Source organism: Delphinapterus leucas, chromosome 1 (assembly GCF_059928025.1).
Source record: "Delphinapterus leucas isolate spDelLeu-1000000601 "Yukka" chromosome 1, BTC_Dleu_Yukka2, whole genome shotgun sequence".
Taxonomy (NCBI): Eukaryota; Metazoa; Chordata; class Mammalia; order Artiodactyla; family Monodontidae; genus Delphinapterus; species Delphinapterus leucas.
The window spans coordinates 108,047,808-108,071,478 of NC_143129.1; the positions used below are offsets into that span (position 1 = coordinate 108,047,808).

A 23,671-nucleotide genomic window follows, 5' to 3' on the forward strand; every position below is an offset into this window, starting at 1 on the left:
TGATCCAGGGATCAGAAAGTGGCTCTAACTGCCTCCCTGACATCCTGACCCCAGCAAAGCTGGGTATAGGACATCAGACCATGGCTGCAGCAAAATTCAACAGCTGACAATGCAGAAAGATGCCCTCCGTCACACTTCCACCTTTGAAATCCAAAACTAGTACATGGAATTTATGTAATATAATTTGTACCTAGAATAAGAGCTTGCAAGGGAATCTGAGAATTAATTACAGTGTTGCGCTTGCAGTCTATGTCATACAGGAAGGCACCCCAGGAGGAATTTGAGGATTACATGACAATTTAAGATTTTCACCACAAAGCACATTATCAAATAACATAGCACTGAATTCCTTTAGCTGCGAGGCACTGTGGTCTGTGTTCCACTGGCAAACCACCAACTCAGTAATTGGATGGCAGCCTCCAGTGCTTTATGAAGAGGTATGCAATGTTATCTAATATGCTCCATTGGAATTGCTACAGAAACAAGAAGCAAGAGAGAAGAAACTTGGCTTGTGGATTTTTTTAACTGTCTACATCACCTCTTGCTAAAAGCTTGTTTGTCTCAAGAGGTTATATACTGTCAATAGATATGTGAGAGCTGCCTTGAATAAACATGTTCTAAGACCAAAAAAAATAACAAGAATTAGCAACATTCTTGTCTGAGTGCTAACAGAGACTAGAAAATAATTCAGTATAATAACACGGGGAAAATGCTTATGATACAATATTAATTTTAAAAGCATGCAAAATTATATAGAGTATGATCACAATATATCATAAAACAACAAAAATCTTACTAGTAATCAAGGAATAATGAGATACCACTTATTACCCATCAGATTGGCAAATATTGAAAAGACTGATAATATCCAGTGTTGGAAATTATGGGAGGAAATGAGTAGTCTTATGCAATTTACATTTGAGTGTAAATTGGTTCGGTGGTAGCTGTTAAAGTAGAAAATAAGCACACCCTTCAGGACAGCAATACAACTCTTAGTTATCTATGCAAGAAAAATGTTCCCCCATGTATAAAAAGGCAAGTACTAAGGATGCTTATGGCCACCTTGTTTATTCTAGTAAAAACCTGAAAACAACATACCTGGGCATCAATACTGAAAATAAATAAATTATAGTATATTCATTCATATAATAGAATACAAGGTTTTTAAAATATAGATGAAGTAGAAATCTATGTACTGACCTACATACATATATATGTGTATATATAATTATTCAATAAATTATATACGTGTATATATAATTAAATTTAAAATAAATTGCATAAAATAATAGTGTATTCACATTTACGTTAAACACACAAAAAACACATATATAACTAACATTTATTGAACATGTTTCAGGCACTATTCTAGAGCTTTATTGGCTTTGACTTATTTAATTCTCAAAACACCACCATGAGCAATGTACTATAATTGTACCCATTTTACAGATGAAGAAACCAAGATACAGAATGTTAAGTTACTTGGCCAAGGTCAAATAGCTGCTAAGTGGTAGAACTGAGATTCCAACCCAGGCAGTCTGGCTCCAGAGTCCATGCCTTGAAAGAAAGAGATAGGAAAGGAAACCAAACTTAGTTCTGAATGACTCCAAAGACCAGAATTTCATTTAATCCTCATTTTTAGATAACATCATGTCTGGATTTTCCAGAAGATGGTTGGTCATTTTACCAGGGTGGTCTGTGGGTGCTATGCCCTACTCACAGTGAAATACTGGAATTTCAGGAGCCTGCTGCCCATAATTCTTGCCAAGTTGTCTGGTATCAGGAGAATGGGTCCAACCTGCTTTGTGAAGGTGAGCGAGGCCTACCTGAAAACCAGAGAGACTCTCAGGAAAGTGCTGCCTACTGACCTTCTGAAAAATAACTCTACACAGCCTCATTAAAAATCTGCTCACTCTCCTTGGTAGAAGTAACTTGACCCTAGATCTCCTCTTCCCAGTAATGGAAAAACGTAACAGTTGAAGCTATAATGGTACAACTCAAGTGCACAATGCCTGGGCATAGAAATGAACAGATTATAGGCATTGTTATAAAGATTGTCAATCTCCCATACACTCCATCACAATATCCTTTCATTTTCTTCATAGTCTTAAATATTATTTGAAATCATTTTAAAGTTTTATTTTATACATCTTATGTACTAAAATTAAGGAACATCTCTATCTTGAAGAGCCAGTCCAAATCCCTTAGAAAAGTTCTTAGATGACGCATTAGATATTCAATAAGATTTCCTGAATGATTGAATAAATCAATTTATGCCATTTATTTTCCAGGGATGTTGTGGTCCTGTGCATGATAAGGCCTGTGAATGACTGATTCTACTTCCCTTTTTCTATCAGGCACAACCCATTTGAAATCGCCCACCTGCCTGCTCTCTTAGAAAGGACTGTTTTCCCCTCCTTTGCCTAGACTCCCCAGCAGCGTTATGGGACAGGGGGAAGTGAGGCCAGGGTTGGGGAATGGGAAAGAGGGGATTGCTTTGGGCCCTTTCTTTCCCTTAGGTTCCAGCTGCTACAGTAATAGTTTAGCAGTGGCAGAATGAGGATGATTTATCCGGATGACTGTGACCTCAGAGAATAACTAATATGTGGACACTCATCCCAGCTTTGAAACAAATCATCAGAAATAGCACTCATTCATTCATTTATTCATTCAACAAATATTTATTGAGCACATACCACGTGCCAGGCACTTGATCTGTACTATCAGGAATACTGTCTATATGAACGAATAGATCACTCCTTTGGATACATCCTATAATCCACAATCTGATAAGTAATAGATAATTATCATAAAGTGACTGCACACACACCTGAAAACTGGATGTGATAAATGAGGGGCAGAGAGTGTTAGGATTTCATCAGTTTTTCTGTGCTCTTATTGATATGGAAAAATAACATTAAAGGCTAATTGCTACGTTTTGGCTCTCTGACTTTTCTCCATGCCTTATTTTCTACTTTGTTTGCTTTAAGTAAATCTTATCGGTTTTTCTAACCCCACCATGGTAACCTGATTTCTCTCCTTTCCACTAACTAGGGCAAAATGAAGGCACATCTATTCCGTTTCAATGCATCGTCACAGCCTCCATTCACTGTGGGCCAGCTTCTCACTAACCTATGTTTAGGTGACTACCAGAGTCTTCACACTGGTCTCTTGGCATTGAATCACTCCCACTACCATTTTACATACCACTTGTAGACATAATATTTGTGCCCCTTCTTCATAGTAACAACCACAGTAGAATTTTACATCTACTTGTAAGTATATGACTAAAGTCGGCCTCCTCTACTGGACTGTAAATTACGTGGGGACAGGGATAGAGTCACACTTTGCTCACCCTAAATTTGTAGTGCCTAGTCCAGCGCCTGACAAGTATTATAATAGACACGTAAGAAATATCTATTGAGTAAATTAATATTATTTTAAATATAGATTCTTTTTTTCTTATTTATTTCTTGGAGTCAAGACTGCTTTACTCAAGGTCAAAGTCTTCTTAAACTAAACCCAAAAGCCCCAGCTTGCTGCTAATGGTCTTCCATTAACCACACTCTCATTCCCTTCACCTTTAAGGGGTACTTCTGCTCAAGGTAGGCACCTCCCTTTCCTATCTTCAAAAAAATGCTGTGGGTGTTTCCACTCCTCTGCACTTGCTCATGTTCTTTCTATTCCAAACCACTGGTCTGTTCTTCCAAATTGTGTGACAAATAGTGACCGTTGTATTATTTCCAAACAATTTGGGTTTCAAAAATATCCTAGAGAAATCCTTTTAAAAACCTTCACCTCCAGAGCGGCCATGAGCCAGTTAGTGACTCCTGGATGTGGTAACACTAATTTTAAAAATTAAAACAAAGTTTGAGAATTTAAATCAATTTTACCTGATTAAGCATAAAATGTACCTACCAGGTGGTCCCATAATAAGGTGAAATAAAATTTACTTTTCAGATTTTGTTTTTTCTTATATAGACTATGAATGAAAATGTGATCACTTCCTACAACAATTTATTTACGAGACCATTTTTTGCTGTCTGTTTTAATCTAAACACAGCTCGTGAGCCTCTGTTGGGCTTCCAACAACACATTATAATTTTTAAAAGTGTTCTGTGATCAGACATGGTGAGGAAACTCTCGCATGTAGTGCAGTTTATTTCAGGCTAAGCGAGGAGAGTGTTTTTTAAAGGAGAGCGTGGACAGTAGTATCAGATCCTGGAAAGGTCAAGGAGAATGAAAAAAGGGCGGTCAATGTTAGTGACTCTTCGTATTTACAGGCATTTGCAGAAGAATTTTTAAGTATCTAAAACCAAAATGCATACTGAACATTTTTTCCTCTTCCATAGACGGGGAAAAAAAGACTCATTCAAAATAACTATATAGTAAAATTCTTCTGATTTTGCAGTCCCTGTTTTTGTCACCAAATAAATTTAGACGATTAAGCTTTTTTCTCCCAAAACTATGATGTCATGGCAAGGGCATCATTAAGTATAATATATTGTAAAACAAAGCTGTACAAGCACAAAAAGCATACAAACCATGCACATACACACTCAAGAATTAAAATTACCTCAATAACTACACTTTATGTAACATAAAGTAAATTGTAGTACGGAAAGGTAAGGAGTTTGAAGATGGAGGATCTAGGTTTTGATTGAGTCCCCAACACTCAGTACTGCCTGAGATTTTCAACAAATTACCTATCTGAGTTGCTGTGAAGAGTAAAGGAGTTCACACACGTAAATTTTTTTTTTTTTTTTTTTTTTTGGCGGTGACCCGCAGCTTTCGGGATCTCAGTTCCTCCACCAGGGATGGAAACTGGGCCCTCCCGCAGTGAAAGCAAGAGTCCTAACCAGTGGACCGCCAGGGAATTCCCCTAAAAATGTAAATTTTAAAAACATGACGTGATGCTGCTGTGAATCACATCATGAATTTGCCAGTGTTGTGAGAACTGGATTGTAAGCTGGAAAGATCAGAGGCGTTAGTTCTAAGCGCTCTCATCTACTGAGCATTTACTACGAGCCAAGTACTGTACCAAGGGCTTTCATAAGTTCCCTCATTAGTTCTTCACACCTACCCAATGTAGTAGATATTGTATTAGGTGGAACCATGGGAACTAGACATTTCTGTAGATCAAAAATAGTCAATTATCAGCAATGTCATGTAGTTTAAACTATCATCTGCTGAGACAGGGCCAAAGTGAAACACAGAGACTAAGGGACTTGTCTAAGTTAAAATAACCAGTACCTGGCAAAGTCTGATTTGCAAGCCATACGGGTTTATGTCAGTGACCAGTGTGCTATATAAATCACCAGCAAGGAGGTAAGTTCAATAGATTAGGGGGTATAACCTCTAAGCTTTATTCAAGTATTATTTGCATGGTACTAGAGAATACGAAAAAAGTCAAGAAATGATGCCACAGGAAATGCAGCCTAAACCAAATGTTTACATTAATTAAAATAGCCCATGTTTGTTCCTGCTTCTGGGATTACCCTTATCTTCAATGAATTCTTACCTTCATTCAGCCTACAAATATTTACTCAAGATCAGGCTCAATTTCTAACCTCTTACACCCCTCCTCTAATTCTTACTAACTGGAATTCATCTCTTTTAAATAGCATTTTGCTTTTTAGTATATCTGATTACTCTCAACAAAAGCAAAAATTTGTTGAGGAATGCTCAATAAATGTTAAATTTGAGGTTCATACCAAGTCTACTACATATGAAATTTAATAGGAGTAAAGAATCACAACCACCTGTAAGGGAATGGGTTATATCTTCCCTGATCTCACCGGTTTAAGCGTTCTCTTTAATCTGAACTCATCTGGAATCTACCATATTCTTATATTATTACTCATTGTTTCGTACGCTTAGGCCTTGTATCTGTAACTGGAGTTTAAGCTTCTCAAGGGCAGAGATTGTCTTATTCTTTGACTTCACACACTGGCCAGCAAATAGTGTGAATCAATAGACCTTTAATTAACGGACTTGAAGAAAAATGAGCACTTTGGGGGAAAGCCCTTGAGAAAGGAAATGAACCAGCAAGTGGGCAGCAAAGCAAAGTTGAAGGAGAAGGGAGCCCTTGTACATTAAGGCTCGCTTCTGAGAACTGAAACCGGCTGGTATTTCAATGCCTCAGTAACTTCCATTTTTAAAGTTAAATTTCTTTATTTTTGGCTGCGTTGGGTCTTCATTGCTGCGCGCGGGCTTTCTCTAGTTGCGGCGAGCGGGGGCTACTCTTCGTTGCGGAGCACGGGCTCTAGGCGCGCGGGCTTCAGTAGTTGTGGTTCGCAGGCTCTAGAGCACATGCTCAGTGGTTGTGGCGCCCCGCTTAGTTGTTCCACGGCATGTGACATCTTCCCTGACCAGGACTCGAATCTGTTTATTCGTGCATTGGCAAGCGGATTCTTAACCACTGCACCACCAAGGAAGCCCCTAATTTCTGTTTTTAAAGAGATGTCTAGGAGTATAACCAGCGTGACTGCCGGTCGGCTGGGAGGTGAGACCTCGAGCGCAGTCTGAGGTATCAGGTGGAGGTGGCGCGCCGCCCTCTGACCAACAGGGGGAGCCCCGCCAAGCGCCGGGCCCCAGGCAGCCGGCCCCGCCCCGCCCCGCGCGCCCCCAGCTCTCTGCTCTCTCCGCACTGCGCCAACCCTCCGCCTGGCGCCACGCCGGCCACAGGCCGAGGGCTAATCACCCGCGGGCCGACGCCCCCGCAGCCTGGTCGCTGCGCCCCCCCCGCCCTGCCGCGGGACTGGTAACTGTTACGAAGCACTTTCTCCGCCGCGATTTCTGCTTAGTCATTGTCTTCCAGGAAACGACTCTTCAGTTGGGAGTCAACTCTCCCGCGGCGGCCGCAGTAGCAGGAGCCGCAGCCACCAGCGCGTCCTTCCCGGGCCGCCGCTCCGCCGCCGCCCTGCCGCCTCCCGGCCTCCCTCGGGCCCGAGCGCAGGCCGGGGTCCCGCCGCGCGGGGCGAGCAGCCTCGCGCTCTGCTCTCCGGCCTCGGGCGCCGCGTCCTACGGGGGGCCTCCTTCCCCGCCTGCTGCCCCGGCGCCGCCGGGCCAGGTCCGTCGGCTGCTGCCATGGGCACCGACAGCCGCGCGGCCGGGGCGCTCCTGGCGCGGGCCAGCACCCTGCACCTGCAGACGGGGAACCTGCTGAACTGGGGCCGCCTGCGGAAGAAGTGCCCGTCCACGCACAGCGAGGAGGTGAGGGTGGCGTGCGTGCCGGCGGAGGCGCAGGGCTCCCGCGGTAGGCCGCGCGGGCCGGACCGGGCGGCTCCGAGAGGCGGGGAGGCGCTGGGAGGTGAGGGCGGGTGGTCGGGCTCCGGGCGCGCAGTAGTCGCGGGAGAGGCGCGCACCTGGGCTCCGCCCGCCGGAGGAGGCTGGGTCGGCTGTCGGCGCGATGTCGCATCCGAACCTACTGTTGGGGGCACAGCGTCTTTAAAATTTCGGCAGGTGCATCTTCACACCCAGTGCCGCCTCTGTCAGTGCTCTTGATTGTAACTTTAGTAGGAATCAGAATCCTTACCATATTGTTTCCAGGATGCAGCTCAGTTTGTCTCTCTTGTTTTTTTTAAACTACCTTCACTTGTGCTATTTCTCCCAAAGATAAATACTTCTGTGTTTTATACTACACCTTTAATTTCTCCAGGGCTGATGGTTCAATACAGCATTTTGCACGTAAATAATATTGGGTGAAATTTTCTCTCTCTTATCTCACTCAACACATGCTAAAGTAGTCGTTTTCAGTTTGTCTGCAAACCCAGTAAAAAAAAAATGCATTTTGCCTTGGCAGTCCAATTCATGTTTTACACACACACACACACAAACACACGAGTTTCATGAAAAGATTTTAACTCTTACTATATACTGTGTATTCTGATTTTTTCTCTTACTTTAATTTTTAAAAACTTGATTTTTTAATGCAGTAATGAGTCACACTCCACAGTTTAAGAAACATCGTTCAAAAGATGAATTGTGATTTGTGTATATTACTTTGGGTGCTGCGTAAGAGGGACTCAAAACTAAAGAAACTTGAAAACGTTTGAGAAAACTTGAAGATATGATAGCATATGTAGAGAAAACATGACAGCTTGATTAGAATAGAGAGGCATGTTTTGTTTCTATGTAAAGAAGAGCTTTGTAGCAACCAGAGCTCTAAATGGGATACACTACTTGAAACAGTTTAACCTCATTGAATAAAGAAACTGAATAAATCACTCATTATTGAGAAAATTTGCACATTGGGTAGAGAGAGATCATTAAATTTCCTAAAAGGTCTTTTCTAGTCTAATGTTTGGTTGTTGTTTTTTTTTTAATTATTCTAAGATCTCTGCCCAGATTTTGTTTCACTAGAATTTTATGAAATCAAATCTTGTTTTTAAAATGGGCCATTATAGGACTATTTTGACCAGTTATTTGTTGTTAGGGTATTTGATCATGTAGCATTTTTTAAACTCTTACACAACCCCAGATCTAATGATACACTAAATTATCATGACACTCATCTTTCATGATACTCTGTGATGTGTGTATAATAAGAATGAAGAGAGCAGAGAACAAAAAAGTACAAGGTTAATATTCAGTCAATATAGATAACATATAAAAAATTAAAAATCACTAGGTTTGTGATATAGTCAGTGAATTTATCATATTATTGTTACATTGGGCTGTTCCATGATTTGTCCTGACAGAAGGGGGCAGACACTCTGAAAATATACTTATCTTCGTGAATTGAGAATTTCATCAGAAAAGCCTTATGCAAATTAACCATCCTTCCAGAGGAAAATTTCTAAAAATTCTCCCATGATTTGAGCCGTAGCACTCCTGATAGAATTCTTAACTTCTAGTTGGTCCTGCTGCCTTAATTTTTCAAAGAATATTGACTTGTAATTCTGTCTAGAATGATTATCAACTTATTTTTATCTACTGACTTAAATTTGATTACAAATATACCTTTCATAAAGATATAGACCCTGTAAATTGGATTCATGTGGGTTATTGTGGCTAGCACATGAATTGCTGTTGTAGACTATAAATCTTAAATAGGTGACTCTGAGCTCTTAAATTGATAAGCCAGTTGTCCATTGTAATTACCTGTACTGAGATATAAGCAATAAAGTGCTTGTGTCAGTTTTTATCATAAGCAATCATAGGTCAGATAGTGAGTTCAGAAGTTTAATCTCTGTTGTTGGTATTAGGAAAGTGCTTTTGCAATTCAGGGCTGTACTTCTAGTTACTCATTTATTTTTTCATTGATTGTCCACAGAATGCAAAGCACTGTGCCCTTGGTATTTATAAGGCAGTGATTTCAAACTGCTAGTGTTGGCTCATTTGTGTTATCAGTTCAGTGAGTCATGGAGAAGCGTATTTTTTTTCTGACTCATAATAGAAGCCCTCAGAGTATCTGGCATGTAGTAAGCGTAAAGATTGCTTTATGAATTTTTGTTGTTATATGTATGTAGGTCCTTACTCACTGTGTTAGTGTATGTCTTATTATTTTGGACCACTATTAAATAAGTTGGAAATACACCGTCATAAGAGATAAAAGATAAGTAGACACTTTAATGAATTAACAAAATACTATAATGTTAGTGTAATAAAATTGTTTGTTTATATAAGAAAACATTGAAGACAGATCGAAGGTCTACCTAACTGTTAGGAAATGACTTAAGGACTGACTTTATGCAAGTTGACTTCTGCAAGATACGGATATAGTGGTTTGTAGACTTTAGAGTACATTTTGATTACTTGGATGCTTGTTAAGATGGAAGTTCTGCTGCCCTTAGAAAGTGATTCAGGAGGTCTAGGATGCAGCTCAGGAATTTGAACGTTTAATAAACACCACAGGTGAGTCTAATGTAGGAATTTCTTTGGCCACACTTAGAGAATCATTTGTTTGCCTTTGAGGAATATAGCATAGTGGTTGGTTAATGTTAATTCTAGTCAGGTTGCCTGGGCTTGAAGTTCCTCCATTTATAAACCTTATTCTTGAAAAATTTTTTTGTTTCTTTATGAATGCTTTTACGTCTCAGAAGTTTACTTAAATTTTCATTGATACAAAAATACCTTTTAAATAATTAGATTACTGCTTTAGGTCAAGAACATTTGAGAATTAAGAGTAGGATAAAAACGGGTCTAAATCAATCTTTGTTAAAGGAAGCGAAAACCTTATAGAATTAAAATTTTTGTATGGTATTTACTATTGATATGTTCCTTTTCCTAAACAGACTAATGCAGTCTTATTGTAGAAGTACAGAAAAGTGTAGTGTATGATTAACAGTTTCAAAATGCATTTCTTTTGCAGCTTCGAGATTGTATCCGGAAGACCTTGAATGAGTGGAGTTCCCAAATTAGCACAGATTTGGTCAGGGTGAGTGAACTGTGAATGAAGAAATCATGTAATAAGCAGGAAATTAACTTCCTCAGGTTTGATAGGGAAGTCAAACAGGCAATTAGCATGAAACTTATTGTGGTTGATTTGCTGAGGTGGGAGTCTGACCCAGTAGGCTTAAGCATGAAAGAGAAAATCTGACTCTAGTCAACTCTTCAACTAGACAAGCTACTAAGAGTCCCACCACAGTTTTCTCAAAATGCGTTTTGTTCCAGTTTATATTTGGTCTAGTAGAGGAATGACTATCAAACAATTTGGGTTAGTAGATTGCTTTGATAGACTATAACCCAAAATATAGCCACTAAAAATAAGTTTTTAAGTATCAGTTTCTTACGAAACAGTAAAGAACTGTGTTTCATTGAATGTCAGTATATGGCCATTATCATAAATGTTAATATACAAAACACCTGTCTGTAAACCACTCTTCAGAATCCAACTTAGCCAAAGGCTTGTAACAGATTACATAGACTACTTAAAAAGTATGGAAGAGGACATATGCTGAAAATAAGTGTTTCCTTGAGCATACTGCAAGTTTGTAACTGTGGCTGCTAGGCAGACATTAATTAATGTCTTCTATCTGTCTCTGTTTTTCTGAAGTGACCATTCATCTGTGCATGACTTGTAAATAGTTAATATGTGCCAGGCATTGTAATATGATCAAGAATCATGGGAAAATCCTCACCGTTTACTTTGTTTTAATCTTGTAAATGTGAGTTAGTATGTTTCTGATTTATGTGTACTAATATTTTATCATTTCACTCATTAACTACTCATTTTTATGCATTGGAATGGCCTTTACTTTTTTTCCATTGCATTCAGAAAAAAATATATTTTGGCTTAAAATGTTTGTGATTGATATACAGGAAGTGTTTTAACATGTCAGTATCCAGAAGGAAAATATTATTTACTTTTCATTGGTTTCTTTTCTGAGTAAAAGTGTTTACTGTGTTAGTGGTTCTAACTCCTCACATACTGCCCAATCTGCTTGTTTGTTTATTCGTTTGTTTTTGATCAGACATCCCTCTGAGTATCTCATCAAAATGAGACACTTTTTCCCAGAAAATGGACACACACACACACACACACACACACACACACACACAGCACTTTACCTTTATTTCAGGGCTTTGCAAGCGTTATGAAGCCCATCTAGGCCTCAGGTAAAGAACTCTGTTGTTTTATGGGTTCTCTGCTTCTAAAGAGTGTTATGGACAATAGAAAATATATAGCTAATCAGAAACACTAATTTTATATTTATTGTAAATATCATGTGTTTATTATAGGAGTTTCCAGATGTCTTGGAATGTACTGTATCTCATGCAGTAGAAAAGATAAATCCCGATGAAAGAGAAGAAATGAAAGTTTCTGGTAAAGTCCAGCCTTTACAGTTCATTTTGTTAGACAGTGGATGATAGTGAGGTTTTGTCAAGCATGGGACTAAACCTTTCCTTACTTCTGGTAATGAGTAACTCAATCACTAAGTGTGGGAAATATAGAGATTTTTTATAACATAATTTTAAAGTCAGCTTTAAAAAGGGAGTTATAGGAGGTCACTATTGGCTACTTCAATGGAGTCAGAATAGAACTTCACCTCTTCATTATGTTCTCATTAATTTATTTGTAGGACATCAGAGCAGTAGGAAGAGTAAGGTGTAGGGAATGGAAAGAATAAAGGGAAGACTTAAGAGCATTGCCCACCTAAAGCCAGCATAAGCCCTCCCTTCCTGGTGTGATACTGCTAAGCAATGGCTGAGGTTGCCTGGGAGCAGAGAAAGAAGTCTTGGCAACAAGTTGCATGAAGAGAAATCAAATACATACTCTACCCATTCAACAAAGGTGAAATGACTCCTACTTTCCAGAGATAATGCTAAGCTCAAGGAATTAAGATGTTCTTGTCCTCAGCCTACAGTCAGCATAACATAGTCATTAAATGCTTGAGCTTAACTAAATTGAAATTCCTGGATGTGCAGATTACTGACTGATATAATCTGGGGCTAACAAATGATTTAACCTCTCTGAGCTCAGTTTCCTCATCTATAAAATGGGGATACACCTGTTTCACAGGCTTCTTTGTAAGTTAGATGAAATAACAAAAGAAGCACTTAGCATGGTGCTTGGCACAAGTAAGTGCCAGGTAGCTATTATTTATTACCATTTGTGGTTGTGTTGTGGTGGTTGTTATTTTATTATTACTCTTATTAGGATGAACATGTAAGATGAGATAGGGCATTGTCTTTTGACTCTAATAATAATAACTACCAGTTGTTGAATCTTGCTTTATACCAGGCACTGTACTTGACACTTTATGCTTATATTTCTTCATATAATTTTCAAAACAATTCTGCAGGGTAGGTTTATTATCCCCATTGCACAAGTGACATTAAATAACTTGAAAGTTGGGCTTCCCTGGTGGCGCAGTGGTTGAGAGTCCGCTTGCCGATGCAGGGTACATGGGTTCGTGCCCCGGTCCGGGAAGATCCCACATGCCGCAGAGTGGCTGGTCTGTGAGCCATGGCTGCTGGGCCTGCGCGTCTGGAGCCTGTGCTCTGCAACGGGAGAGGCCACAACAGTGGGAGGCCTGCGTACCGCAAAAAAAATAAATAAATAAAAAATAACTTGAAAGTTGTTATACAGCAAGTAAGTGGTTGAACCAAGAATCCATCCAGGTATGCCTGACTACAAAACCCATTTCTTTCTGTTAATTTCACATTATTATTTGTGTTGGAAAGGACATCAGAGCAACATTTCTCTGTGGTTGATTGCAGTTCATCATGGTGTAGATCCATCTTGGAGCTCTTACAAGTTGTCCTCAGTTCCTGGAAGGCTTGAGGTTTTTGATAAGTATCAAGAGCTTTCCTCTCTTCACCTACCTAAAAATGCCTCATCTTTCAGAGAGAGGAGACCATTTCAAATGGCACAAATTCATGGCCAGAGGGATAGTGATGGGGAGGGTGTTCACAGAGTATAATTACAGGAGCTAAGGCTGGAGCAAAGTGGTAAAGATTGACTGTCACCTGGTAAGGAAGTTGTGATGGCATTTAAATAGAGAAGTAACATGAGGAAAGCAGTGTTTTAGGAAGGTTATCTAGCAGTAGAAAGGAAATGACAAATGTAAGAAATGTTGTACAAGGAAAATTTGTTGTATATGTTGAATGCCAGGCACTTTACATAAGGGTGTTTCATTAACCCTGTTTTCTCTCCATTCCCCTTTCTGATTTTTCTCTTTGCTTTCCTATTACTCCACCTATTTGTTGAGTAAATTTAGATTTTTGAACAGTGAGTTTACATAAAGTAAATATATACATATAAAGCTGAGTTGAAATCAAGCCAAAGCCTCAATTTCATAAATATGAAAAACTACTCAACTTTCCTGGTAAGCAAAGAAATGCCAGTTAATGTGGTTCTGGGCAGGTATATTTTGTACCTATCAAATTAGCAAATATATATATATATATTTTTTGTTTCGTTTTGTTTAATAGCATCCTATATTGTTAGGAGAGCAACTCCTAACTTTTAGTGCTCTGGTAAACTGGTACAAATCTTTTATAAAATAGTAGGTAAATAAAATAGAACACGACTCACAAAAAACAGATCATATTCTTTGACTCATAGTCACATTTCTGACGGTTTGTCCTTGGGAAATGCTTCAGGCATAAAGTTGAAAAAAAAGTTAACATAGATGTTTATTTCAGTAACAAAAAACTGGAACTAATCTAAAAGTCCAAAAAGTAGGAAATCATTCAGTAAATTATACCCTATCAAAATTACAGAATAATGTTCACCATTAAAAATGAGTATGTAAAATTATTCATTAAAAATACAAAGTACAGGGAATTCCCTGGCGACTCTGCTTTTACTGCTGAGGGTCCAATCCCTGGTTGGCAAACTAAGATCCGACAAGCCATGTGGCCAAAAAAAAAAGGAAAAAAAAGAAAAATCCAGAGTACATAAAAATCTAAACAGTAATTGCTTTTGGTGATGAGACTATTGGTAGAGTTTTTTTTGTTTGTTTGGTTGGTTTTTTTTTTTTCCCCCCTACTCCTATAGGTTTTCCTCATTTCTAGAGTGAATACATTACTGTTATGATTTTTTTAAAAATTAAGATAATACTGCATAGAGATGTAAAAATATTTGTTACATAAGGGTAAACCAAGTATGTGGAAGTAGAAAATATATACTCTGCTTTATATGACCAAGAACTTGAAGGTAATGTCGTCTAAAAATGAAAATGATTGTATTCAATATTAGGAGGGTAGGATTGTGGAGTGTTTGTTTGTTTTTGGTTTTTGGGGTGTTTTTTCAATTTTCTTCTCATTATAAGTAATTCTGATTTAGGCTTTATATAGACTTTAGTTTATTGGAGAAAATAATATGCTCCATTAATGTTTAATTCATAAAAATATACATTTTTAATAAGTTTCTATATCTGCCCTGCCTTCTAATAAAGGGGAAATTAATATTTGCTTTTTTGTTTTGACAATCAGATTATTGTTGGCAACTAGCATATAATTTTAAAATTACAGTGGAAATATACTTTTAGGTCTTAAAATGAAAACTATAAAACAATGCAACTAGGAAAGGAAAAAATTCATTCAGGATTATCTGTCATCTTAGTATTTTAGCAGTATTACTACTATGTAGTAGAATGTTACTCAAATATAGTAATCTGTTTTGTTTTCTTTGTCACCCAGCAAAACTGTTCATTGTAGGATCAAACTCTTCATCATCAACTAGAAATGCAGTTGACATGGGTAAGCAAAATTTCAACTTTATTTTCATGTGGACTTTAAATTAGTGTAGGTGTATTAGTTATATCTTGTGTTCAGGTCCAGGTAAAAAAGAAAATGAGCTCATTGCAATTTTATCTTTTAAAGTTCTAGCCTAATTTGTTAAGGCTTCTGTAGAATCACATCAACTTATGTAAGGTCATATTTTGATATATAAAAGGAATGTAAAAGATGTAACATAATTAAATGTTAACTATATGTTTAGAGATAGAAATTCTCCTTAATCATATTCTTAGCTCTTTTAGTACTACAGGTGAAATATCAAAAGAATAACCACAACAGAAACAAGCATTTTTATCTATTTTCAGCACTTGGTTAGGTTACTATGGCATTATAGTTATTCAGTGTTTTTTATTTTAAAATATTCTTCCAGTATTTATATACATTGAACAGTTAACTAAATAGCTCTTTAATATAACCATGGAGCGAACAATAATCATTAAAAATAAACTCTTAAAATTATTTTTATAAAAATTAAGAGATTATCTACATCTATAAGCATAGATTAGTATATAGGTTAAGACCATAAATTCAGTCTTTCACTCAGAGTCTCAAGCTTATTCTTTGCTCTGACTACCAGTTATAGACTATTAGGTCAGAAGCTACCAAAAAGTCCTGGGGCCTAGGAAACAAGGAGGCCTGTTCCTCAGAAAGAGGAACCTGTAGTAGTTGTGAGTTTCCCCAGGAATGAGGCAGGTCAAAGAAACCCACATATCTGCCACATAGACCAAGTAGATGAATGGGCACTTTATACTTTTTTAAAAGATGGAAATGTTCTAAATGACAGGTAAATTATGAAACCTAATGAAATAATCTGTTATGTAGAATACTAGTGAACTATATGGACAGAATTCAGTGGGGTACTTAAAGGACATTAGAAGCAACTTGTTTTTATTATGTAACAAACATTTATCCTCTTTGTGTTTTCCTTCACATCAGCCTGTTCAGTCCTTGGAGTTGCACAGCTGGATTCTGTGATCATTGCTTCACCTCCTATTGAAGATGGAGTTAATCTTTCCTTGGAGCATTTGCAGCCTTACTGGGAAGAATTACAAAACTTAGTCCACAGCAAAAAGATCGTTGCTATAGGTACCTCTGATCTGGACAAAACCCAGTTGGAACAGCTGTATCAGTGGGCACAGGTAAAAGATGTCTAGATCACGAGCACTCCAGGAGGAGCCTGTCTTTTACAGTCTTTGCTGCATCCCATTAAACATCATGCACATAGTGGACACCACTGTGGGGTGACTGTTCCAAGTATGGGAGTTTTGAAGCAGGCTTTGACAATAACACTAGAAAGTGTGTGTTGAAGCATTCATAGCCAAATGAATTAAGGCTCTTTCCTTCAGTTTTAATTATGTGATAAAAATATTGTGTTTTCCTTTAGGTTTTATTAGTCCATGGTTCTTATTTCCTAAGTGAGAGAATATCATACATAACAAATATTTTGCTCTGTTATTTAAAGATATATAAGACCTTCTGTTCACAGAACTTGATGTGGAGATGGAGTCATAAATCAATCACTGCCACTCTCTAGCCTAATAACCTATAAAATGATTAGGGAACTTGCTTACAAGTAGTTTACTCTCTGTATTTTTCTTTATTCCTTTGCATTTATAATCCCCAGCCTTTTCATTTTCTTATGGGCAGGAAGACCCTAGAGAAAAGTTGCCCTTTGTCCCTTTGGCTTGGTGATAGCCAGAATGTGGCTAAGATCCTGTTGGAGAGACTTAGATGATCTGAAATGTATCTATAAATTAACTAGAGCATCTATTAGAAATTACCTGATTCTTCTCTTTTTCAGATGTCTGACTAATAACCATATTGTATACTTCAACATTAAACATACTTATCATTTGTATTTGATCCTCTATCTTTAAGACATATTTCCTTTGTAGGTGGAACCATACCACTTAGAATCGTGTTAGTTTCCAAGGCAGAGGTATTAGATGGCAGGTTCGAGCATGAGACTTTTTTAATAGTGTAGTAATATATTGGCCTTTTCCCCCTTGTAGAGCTATTTTTCCTTCCTCTGTTACCACTGAGTCAGAACAGCATACATTAATAAATATATACATGTAAAAGTATTTTATAAACTTTAAGTACTGTAGAATGTGATATTTCATATGTTCTAAAATTGAATCCTTTTATTGCTTTCTACTTTTTGTAGTACTTAATTTAGTGGAGATGTCATTTTTTTTTTTCTCCACTTCTAGGTAAAACCAAATAGTAACCAAGTTAATCTTGCCTCCTGCTGTGTGATGCCACCCGATTTGACTGCATTTGCTAAACAATTTGACATACAGCTCTTGACTCATAATGATCCAAAAGGTAAGACTGAGATTTTCATTTATAGAGATTGATCATGAGCTTTTATCTTATAAGAAGCTACTTGTTAAAATTTAATTTTTAATTGTGTACAGTGATAAAGGTACAATGCTGTCACCTAGAGCTATTCTTAATAGTTAGTTCAAAACATATATGCCTTTATTTTAGTTTCAGAAAGCATTAATTTTGTCTTTGTACCAATGGGAAAAGAAGTGAAGGGGTCATTTCCTGAACATCCAGTCTGCTGAGGTTTATAAATATTAAGCTACACAGAAAAGATCTTGTAAGATATTCTAAATAGTGTCACATATAATATTGTCTAGTATAGCAAAGACTGCACCGAAGGGCCACTTAATTAAAAAGGATAAATATCTGGAAAAAGAAGCAGATAAAATTCAGTTTGAAACTTAAGCATCTTAGGATAGGTATTTGATTAGATATTTTATTAATCATTAATATCAAGACATATGCTTGATGTTAGTCAGAAACATTTGATTAATGAGAATGGCTTGTCTGCCTTTTGTAGAATAATTTTTATCAACATTTTACAAGATAACTTGGAAAGCTGGGAAGATAATATTTTACACTTTATTAGCAGTCTGCTCCATTTTTGTTTTTTCACAGTTTCTTAGGGAGCAAAGGTAAATATATTAAGCATATTTTACTTACTAAATATACAGGCTCTATGAAACAGTATTTTTGGTATAGTTAAGTGAGAGATATCTTGTGAAAGTTTTAAATTTCCATGACATTTTTGTAGAAGTTCTAGTTTAATAAAAATTGGAGGCAATTATATTTTATAGGTGATTCCTGGAGAAAAACATTCCGTTTTTACTTTCATTTCTAAAAAGATGGCATTATATAGGTGGTTTGATTCAATTTATATTTAGGATGCTTATGGATAACCTCTTAAGACTTTATACCTTATTAGCAGTCTGCCTCAGCCTCTTTTTTTTTTTTACTGTTTTGTAGGAAGTGGAGGAGGAGTTTTGATATTCTTTCTCAAATGCTAGGCATCATGGTAAATGTCTCAGAGAGATTATCTGTAATCCTTACAGCAACTGAAACTAGACACTTTATGGATGAAGAAATAGAGCCTTAGAGTTTAAGAAACTACCCAAGGTCACCCAGCTGGCTTAGGGCAAAGTTTGAACTTAGATCTAGGTCCTGGCTGAATTTGGAGCCTTTTCCCCACCATACTGTACTGTCTCTCTGACTTGAAACATTAGTATTGTAGTATTTCAGACTGAAACTGTACTTTCTTATCAGTTTCCATTTAAATCGTACCAGAATAGGACATAGGGACTTTTCCCCTCCAGCAGAGCTTTCCCACGTGAGTAATTAGATTCACTTTTTTAAAAAAGGTCATTTTAGTGAAAATCAAAGAATTGCTGTGCTGATTTGTTCTAAAATATAAACCATTGAAATTTTAACTTTCTATACGTTGGCAAATAATATATTATTTTTCTGTTTACTCATGGGGAGTCTTCCAACTGTAATTGTTACCAACACCTGATGGGTGGTCCTGTACCCCCTTCCACCTCCACCTGAAAAACACTCTATCGTTTTTCCAGTAGGAAAGGAAATAGGAAAAGACGAAGGTGTCTAGTATTTTATTTCCACGTTATCTAAATGTGGGCATGTGGATTATGTGCTAATACATCATTGTTATGGAAAAATATATTGCACATGTATATGAAAAGAGAGATTTAATCCTTTGGGGGGAAGAATGTTTTTGTTTTACTGGTGTAATTTGACATTTGGCTGTCTTTTTAATTTTAATTCTAAACCCTTTAATTAGAATTTATAGTTTGATCCTGCATATACTATAGATGGATCTTCAGACAATTTGATCTGTAATGAAGCAATTCTCTTAAAAGTTTTGTCATGTTTAATGATTCTAAAGAGTTAACATAGTTGAATTAAAAGTATGTAGCTAATGAATAGCATAGTTCTCTGACCTTGTGTCAGATTTATTTTTTAAGCGATCAAGTTGTAAAACATTTAACTCTGCTTGTCATCTAAAATAGAATCTTGTTTATAAGTCACCTAAAGGCCTTCCTCTGTTCTAAAATTACCCTTTTTCTTCAGAAAGGTTTATTTTCCATTATTCTTTGTCCTAGAAGTTGTGGTAATAGTTTAACTACGGTCAGGGTAAAATTGTGAAGTAGGTGATTCTGACTTTGGAACTTTCCCATTTTTATTTGCCTTCCTCCTCTCACCATTCCCATTAAATCTAATCTATATTATGCCGCATTCCCTCAGGGTTAGACAATCTGGTAAACAAATCCACGTTAATGTTACTTTTCCAAGAGCTGTTTGCATTTCATTTATTAAAACTACCATTTACTAGCTATGTGACCTTGGGCAAGTTATCTAATCTCTCTGTGTCAGTTTCCCCCTGTGAAGGGAAATAATATTACCTATCTCTTGGGTTAACATGTGGATTAAAAGAGTTAATAAAGTACTCTGAAAAGTGACTGGCACATGACAATAGCTAATATTTACTGAGAGTTTACTATTGATGTTATTCAAATATCATGGCAGTTCATTTTAGGGCATGTTCTTTGGCATTCCCAAATCATATTGTATAGATGGTCACCTAATCCTTTATATATAGGGTTGGTTCAGACCCCAGTGGAATCTTTCCATATTGACTGATTCATTCAAAAGACATTTGAGCACCTACTATGTGCCGGGCATTGTTCTAAGTACTAGAAATACAGCACCAAGTCAAAAATCTCAACCCTCATGGAAATTATATTCTGATGGGATGAGACACAAATTAAGATAAATGTTGAATGTGATAAATGGTGGTGTGTGCTATGGGGAAAAGTTGGCTGAGGGAGGAAAGAGTGCCCAGGTTAGGGGTTGTTGTTTTATATAGGATGGTTGGGGAGGCCTCTCTGCTAGGGTACATTAATCAGAGACCTGCAAGAAGGGAGAGAGCCTTGTGGGTATCTGGAAGAAGAGTGCTCAGGGAAGAGGGAGCGGCTGATTCAAAGGCTCCAAGGTGGGAATATGTTTGAGGATTTCAGGATGCAGCTGTGAGGCCAGTGTGGCTGGAGAAGAGGAAGTGAGGAGGGGAGTGGCAGATCAGAACAATGGTAGAGGGTTTAGGCATAAATGTGGAATTAGAAAATAATAATTTCATCAAGGAGATGCTGATTAAAAGATAACCACTGGGAAAGATGTTTTAAATGATTGCTGGTGCTAGTGAGGATATGGTAAGATTGGCATTCCAATATTATCTATTAAGTGTAAAGTACAGTCCTTCTGGAAAGCAGCTGGCAATATACTATGTATCAAGCCTTCAGAAAATGTACTTTGACCTTGTCGTTCCATAGCCAGGCATGCATTTTAAGGATGTTCATTAAGTATTATTTTTATTAGCAAAATATTAGGAAAAAACTGATTTTTTGACCAACAAGAAAGTGTATAAATTATATCTATAAAATGTAGTATTGGGAGAATTATTAAAAATGCTTTCACAGAATATTTAATTACATGCTTTCACAGAATATTTAATTACATGGGAAAATATTCATAATATAAGTGAAAAAAATAAGCAAATTAAGCTATAACTACAGTATGATTTCTAGTTTTTAAGATATGGCTAGATACATATATACATAAATATATACAGAAAAATAGTTGGATGGAAATACATGGCAATGGAAATGGTCCATCTTTGGTTGATAGGATTATGGGTAACTTTTTTTCCTTCCTTGTACTTTCCTGTATTGTCCCTGGCTGTACATTAGAATCACCTAGAGATCTTCAAAAAATACAACTATCCAGGCTCCACTCACCAGAAATTATGAATTAAACTGGCTGGGTTACAAGTGTAGATACTTTCTAAAGAACTGTCTGGGTCTTTCTGGTATTCTGGTTCAGATTCATAGCACACATTAAGGATAAGTATAATTTATATTCAGTTTTGAGGTGTTTCTTTTGTTGTATTTAAATGCTTACCTACATAGTAAAGTGCTTTTGTTTTCAAGTTTTAACAGTTTGGGTTTTTATTTGTTGTTTGTTTGTTTTAAGAACTGCTTTCTGAAGCAAGTTTCCAAGAAGCACTTCAGGAAAGCATCCCTGACATTCAAGCACATGAGTGGGTGCCACTGTGGCTACTGCGATATTCAGTCATTGTTAAAAGTAGAGGAATTATCAAATCAAAAGGCTACATCTTACAAGCTAAAAGAAAGGGTTTTTAACTACGATTTAGGATCATAACCTACTGACCTGTATTTTCCTTGAATATAAGATAAAATTGAGATGTGTAAAAATCTAATTACTGCCTGTAAATGTGTCATTGAGGCAGATATTCTTTATATTTGACAATATGTTATCTGTCAAGTTTGAATACTTCTCTTGCTTCCATATCAGTTCACTCACATGAACCACTATATTGTTTTCATTAAACTATTGTTTTCTAATTGAAATTGTCTATAATGAAGATATTTGCAATATATTTTTCCTTTATTTTTATGACAGTAGAAATCAAGAAAATTTGTTGTTAGATATATTTTGGCCTAGGCATCAGGGTAATATATATACATATTTTTTATTTCTAAAAAATTCATTAATTGCTTCTTACTCTACAGTATAACTAAGCAATTTAATTACAGTTGTTAAAACAAATACTGGAAGATATTTTTCCTGTCATTGATAAGATGATTATATCTCAGAGTAACTGGAATAGCTGGGATCTACTAGTAGTGTAAATAAAAGTCCTTTCTTCAATATGTGAATGGAAGCTTAAATTTTTTTATTTGTCCTTGCTTGCAGTTTACCTGTAATGATTTAACCTGTATTCTTGTGCCATATTTGCTCTTGCTGTTATTACAAAGACAAACCAAAGTAAATATGTAAAGGAGACTAGGAGCTTTGAAATTATTGTTTGGGGGTTTTATAAAAGCACCTATTGTTACCTCCAGATTCTTTTTAATTCTCGATCTGTCCTTAATATTTTGCTACTCATTCAAAAATATTCAATAAGTACTGAGCACTTACCATGTGCTGGGCACTGTGGGTTCTGGAGAGAGGAGGGAGCACAGGGATTAAGAATCAGTTGAGTAAAATATGCAATATTTGTTCCCCACTAGTAACTGACTACAAGGGACTAACAGCCAAAAAAGGGGTGAAAAAAATCTTTAATTCAGGATCATGTTGTCTATTTAGATAACTTTGAGACATGGTCTTAACTGTTTAAAATCAAAACAATATAACCCAAACTTTAAAACTAAAAGAGACTGTAGATCATTTAGTATAATTCCTTATTAGTTTAAGAACCAGAAAATAGCAAATAAATAAGCTGTGACCTCTTTGGTATATACTATAGGTCTTTGTAATTCTATAAATTTGTATCTGTAACCCAAATAGTTTGAAAAATTCTTTAAAAATCTCTTGTATCTCAATTAATACTTTTAAACCATGTATATTAATACATGGTTTATAAAACTAAGATAATTATATATATATACACACACACATACATAACATACACACACACACATATGTAACTAATGTATAAAACTAATTTTGCCCAAGTTTTTTCAACTTAGGGAAAAGATCTGTGGTTCCATATTCAAAATAAATACACTAAAAATTGATAAATAAACAAGTAAGACTCTTTTCCTGTTCTAAGTAATGTTTTGTGGTTTACTAGTTGGATAATTTGATCATTAGAATTGCAATGTGAAATCAGCTGATTTACCTGCTAAAACTTTAGACTTTGAGCTTCCTAAAGCCTTATGTATAGCCTTTATATTAATTGTATGTAATGTTATTAAATGTATATAGTTAACTTTTTAATTTGGAAATGTACAACATTCTTTCATGTAATGTAAGTCTTTAAACAAATGCTCGTTTTAATTTAAGCCTATACAGTGAATTGGCCAAGATATTTTAAGAGGGCACTTTAATATCACATTTATTATTTTTTAAAACCCTGGACTTACAAAAATGGATTGTTTGAAAGGTCATTCTGAAAATAGAAAAAAACGTATGTTGCTAATACATCCAGACTTCAGCAGGAGCTTTTTCTGTGTTTTTTCCCCAACAAAGTAGCAAGATTATAGATTCATTTTGTGAAGGGGATCATGTGTGGCTTTTTTTTAATGAATTTTTTGTTTGTTTCGCTTCTATACCT

General features: G+C 36.5%; 1 protein-coding gene across 1 annotated transcript; it reads left to right on the plus strand.

Annotated features, from left to right (window-relative positions):
* Positions 1–6,638: 6,638 nt before the first annotated feature.
* Positions 6,639–21,960, plus strand: GCLM (glutamate-cysteine ligase modifier subunit). The gene is made up of 7 exons (XM_022553338.2): positions 6,639–7,215; positions 10,316–10,381; positions 11,686–11,770; positions 15,094–15,153; positions 16,129–16,331; positions 17,406–17,520; positions 21,565–21,960. Exons 1-7 carry the CDS (start codon positions 7,090–7,092, stop codon positions 21,732–21,734), a joined length of 825 nt encoding a protein of 274 aa, XP_022409046.1. The 5' UTR covers positions 6,639–7,089; the 3' UTR covers positions 21,735–21,960.
* Positions 21,961–23,671: the final 1,711 nt, after the last annotated feature.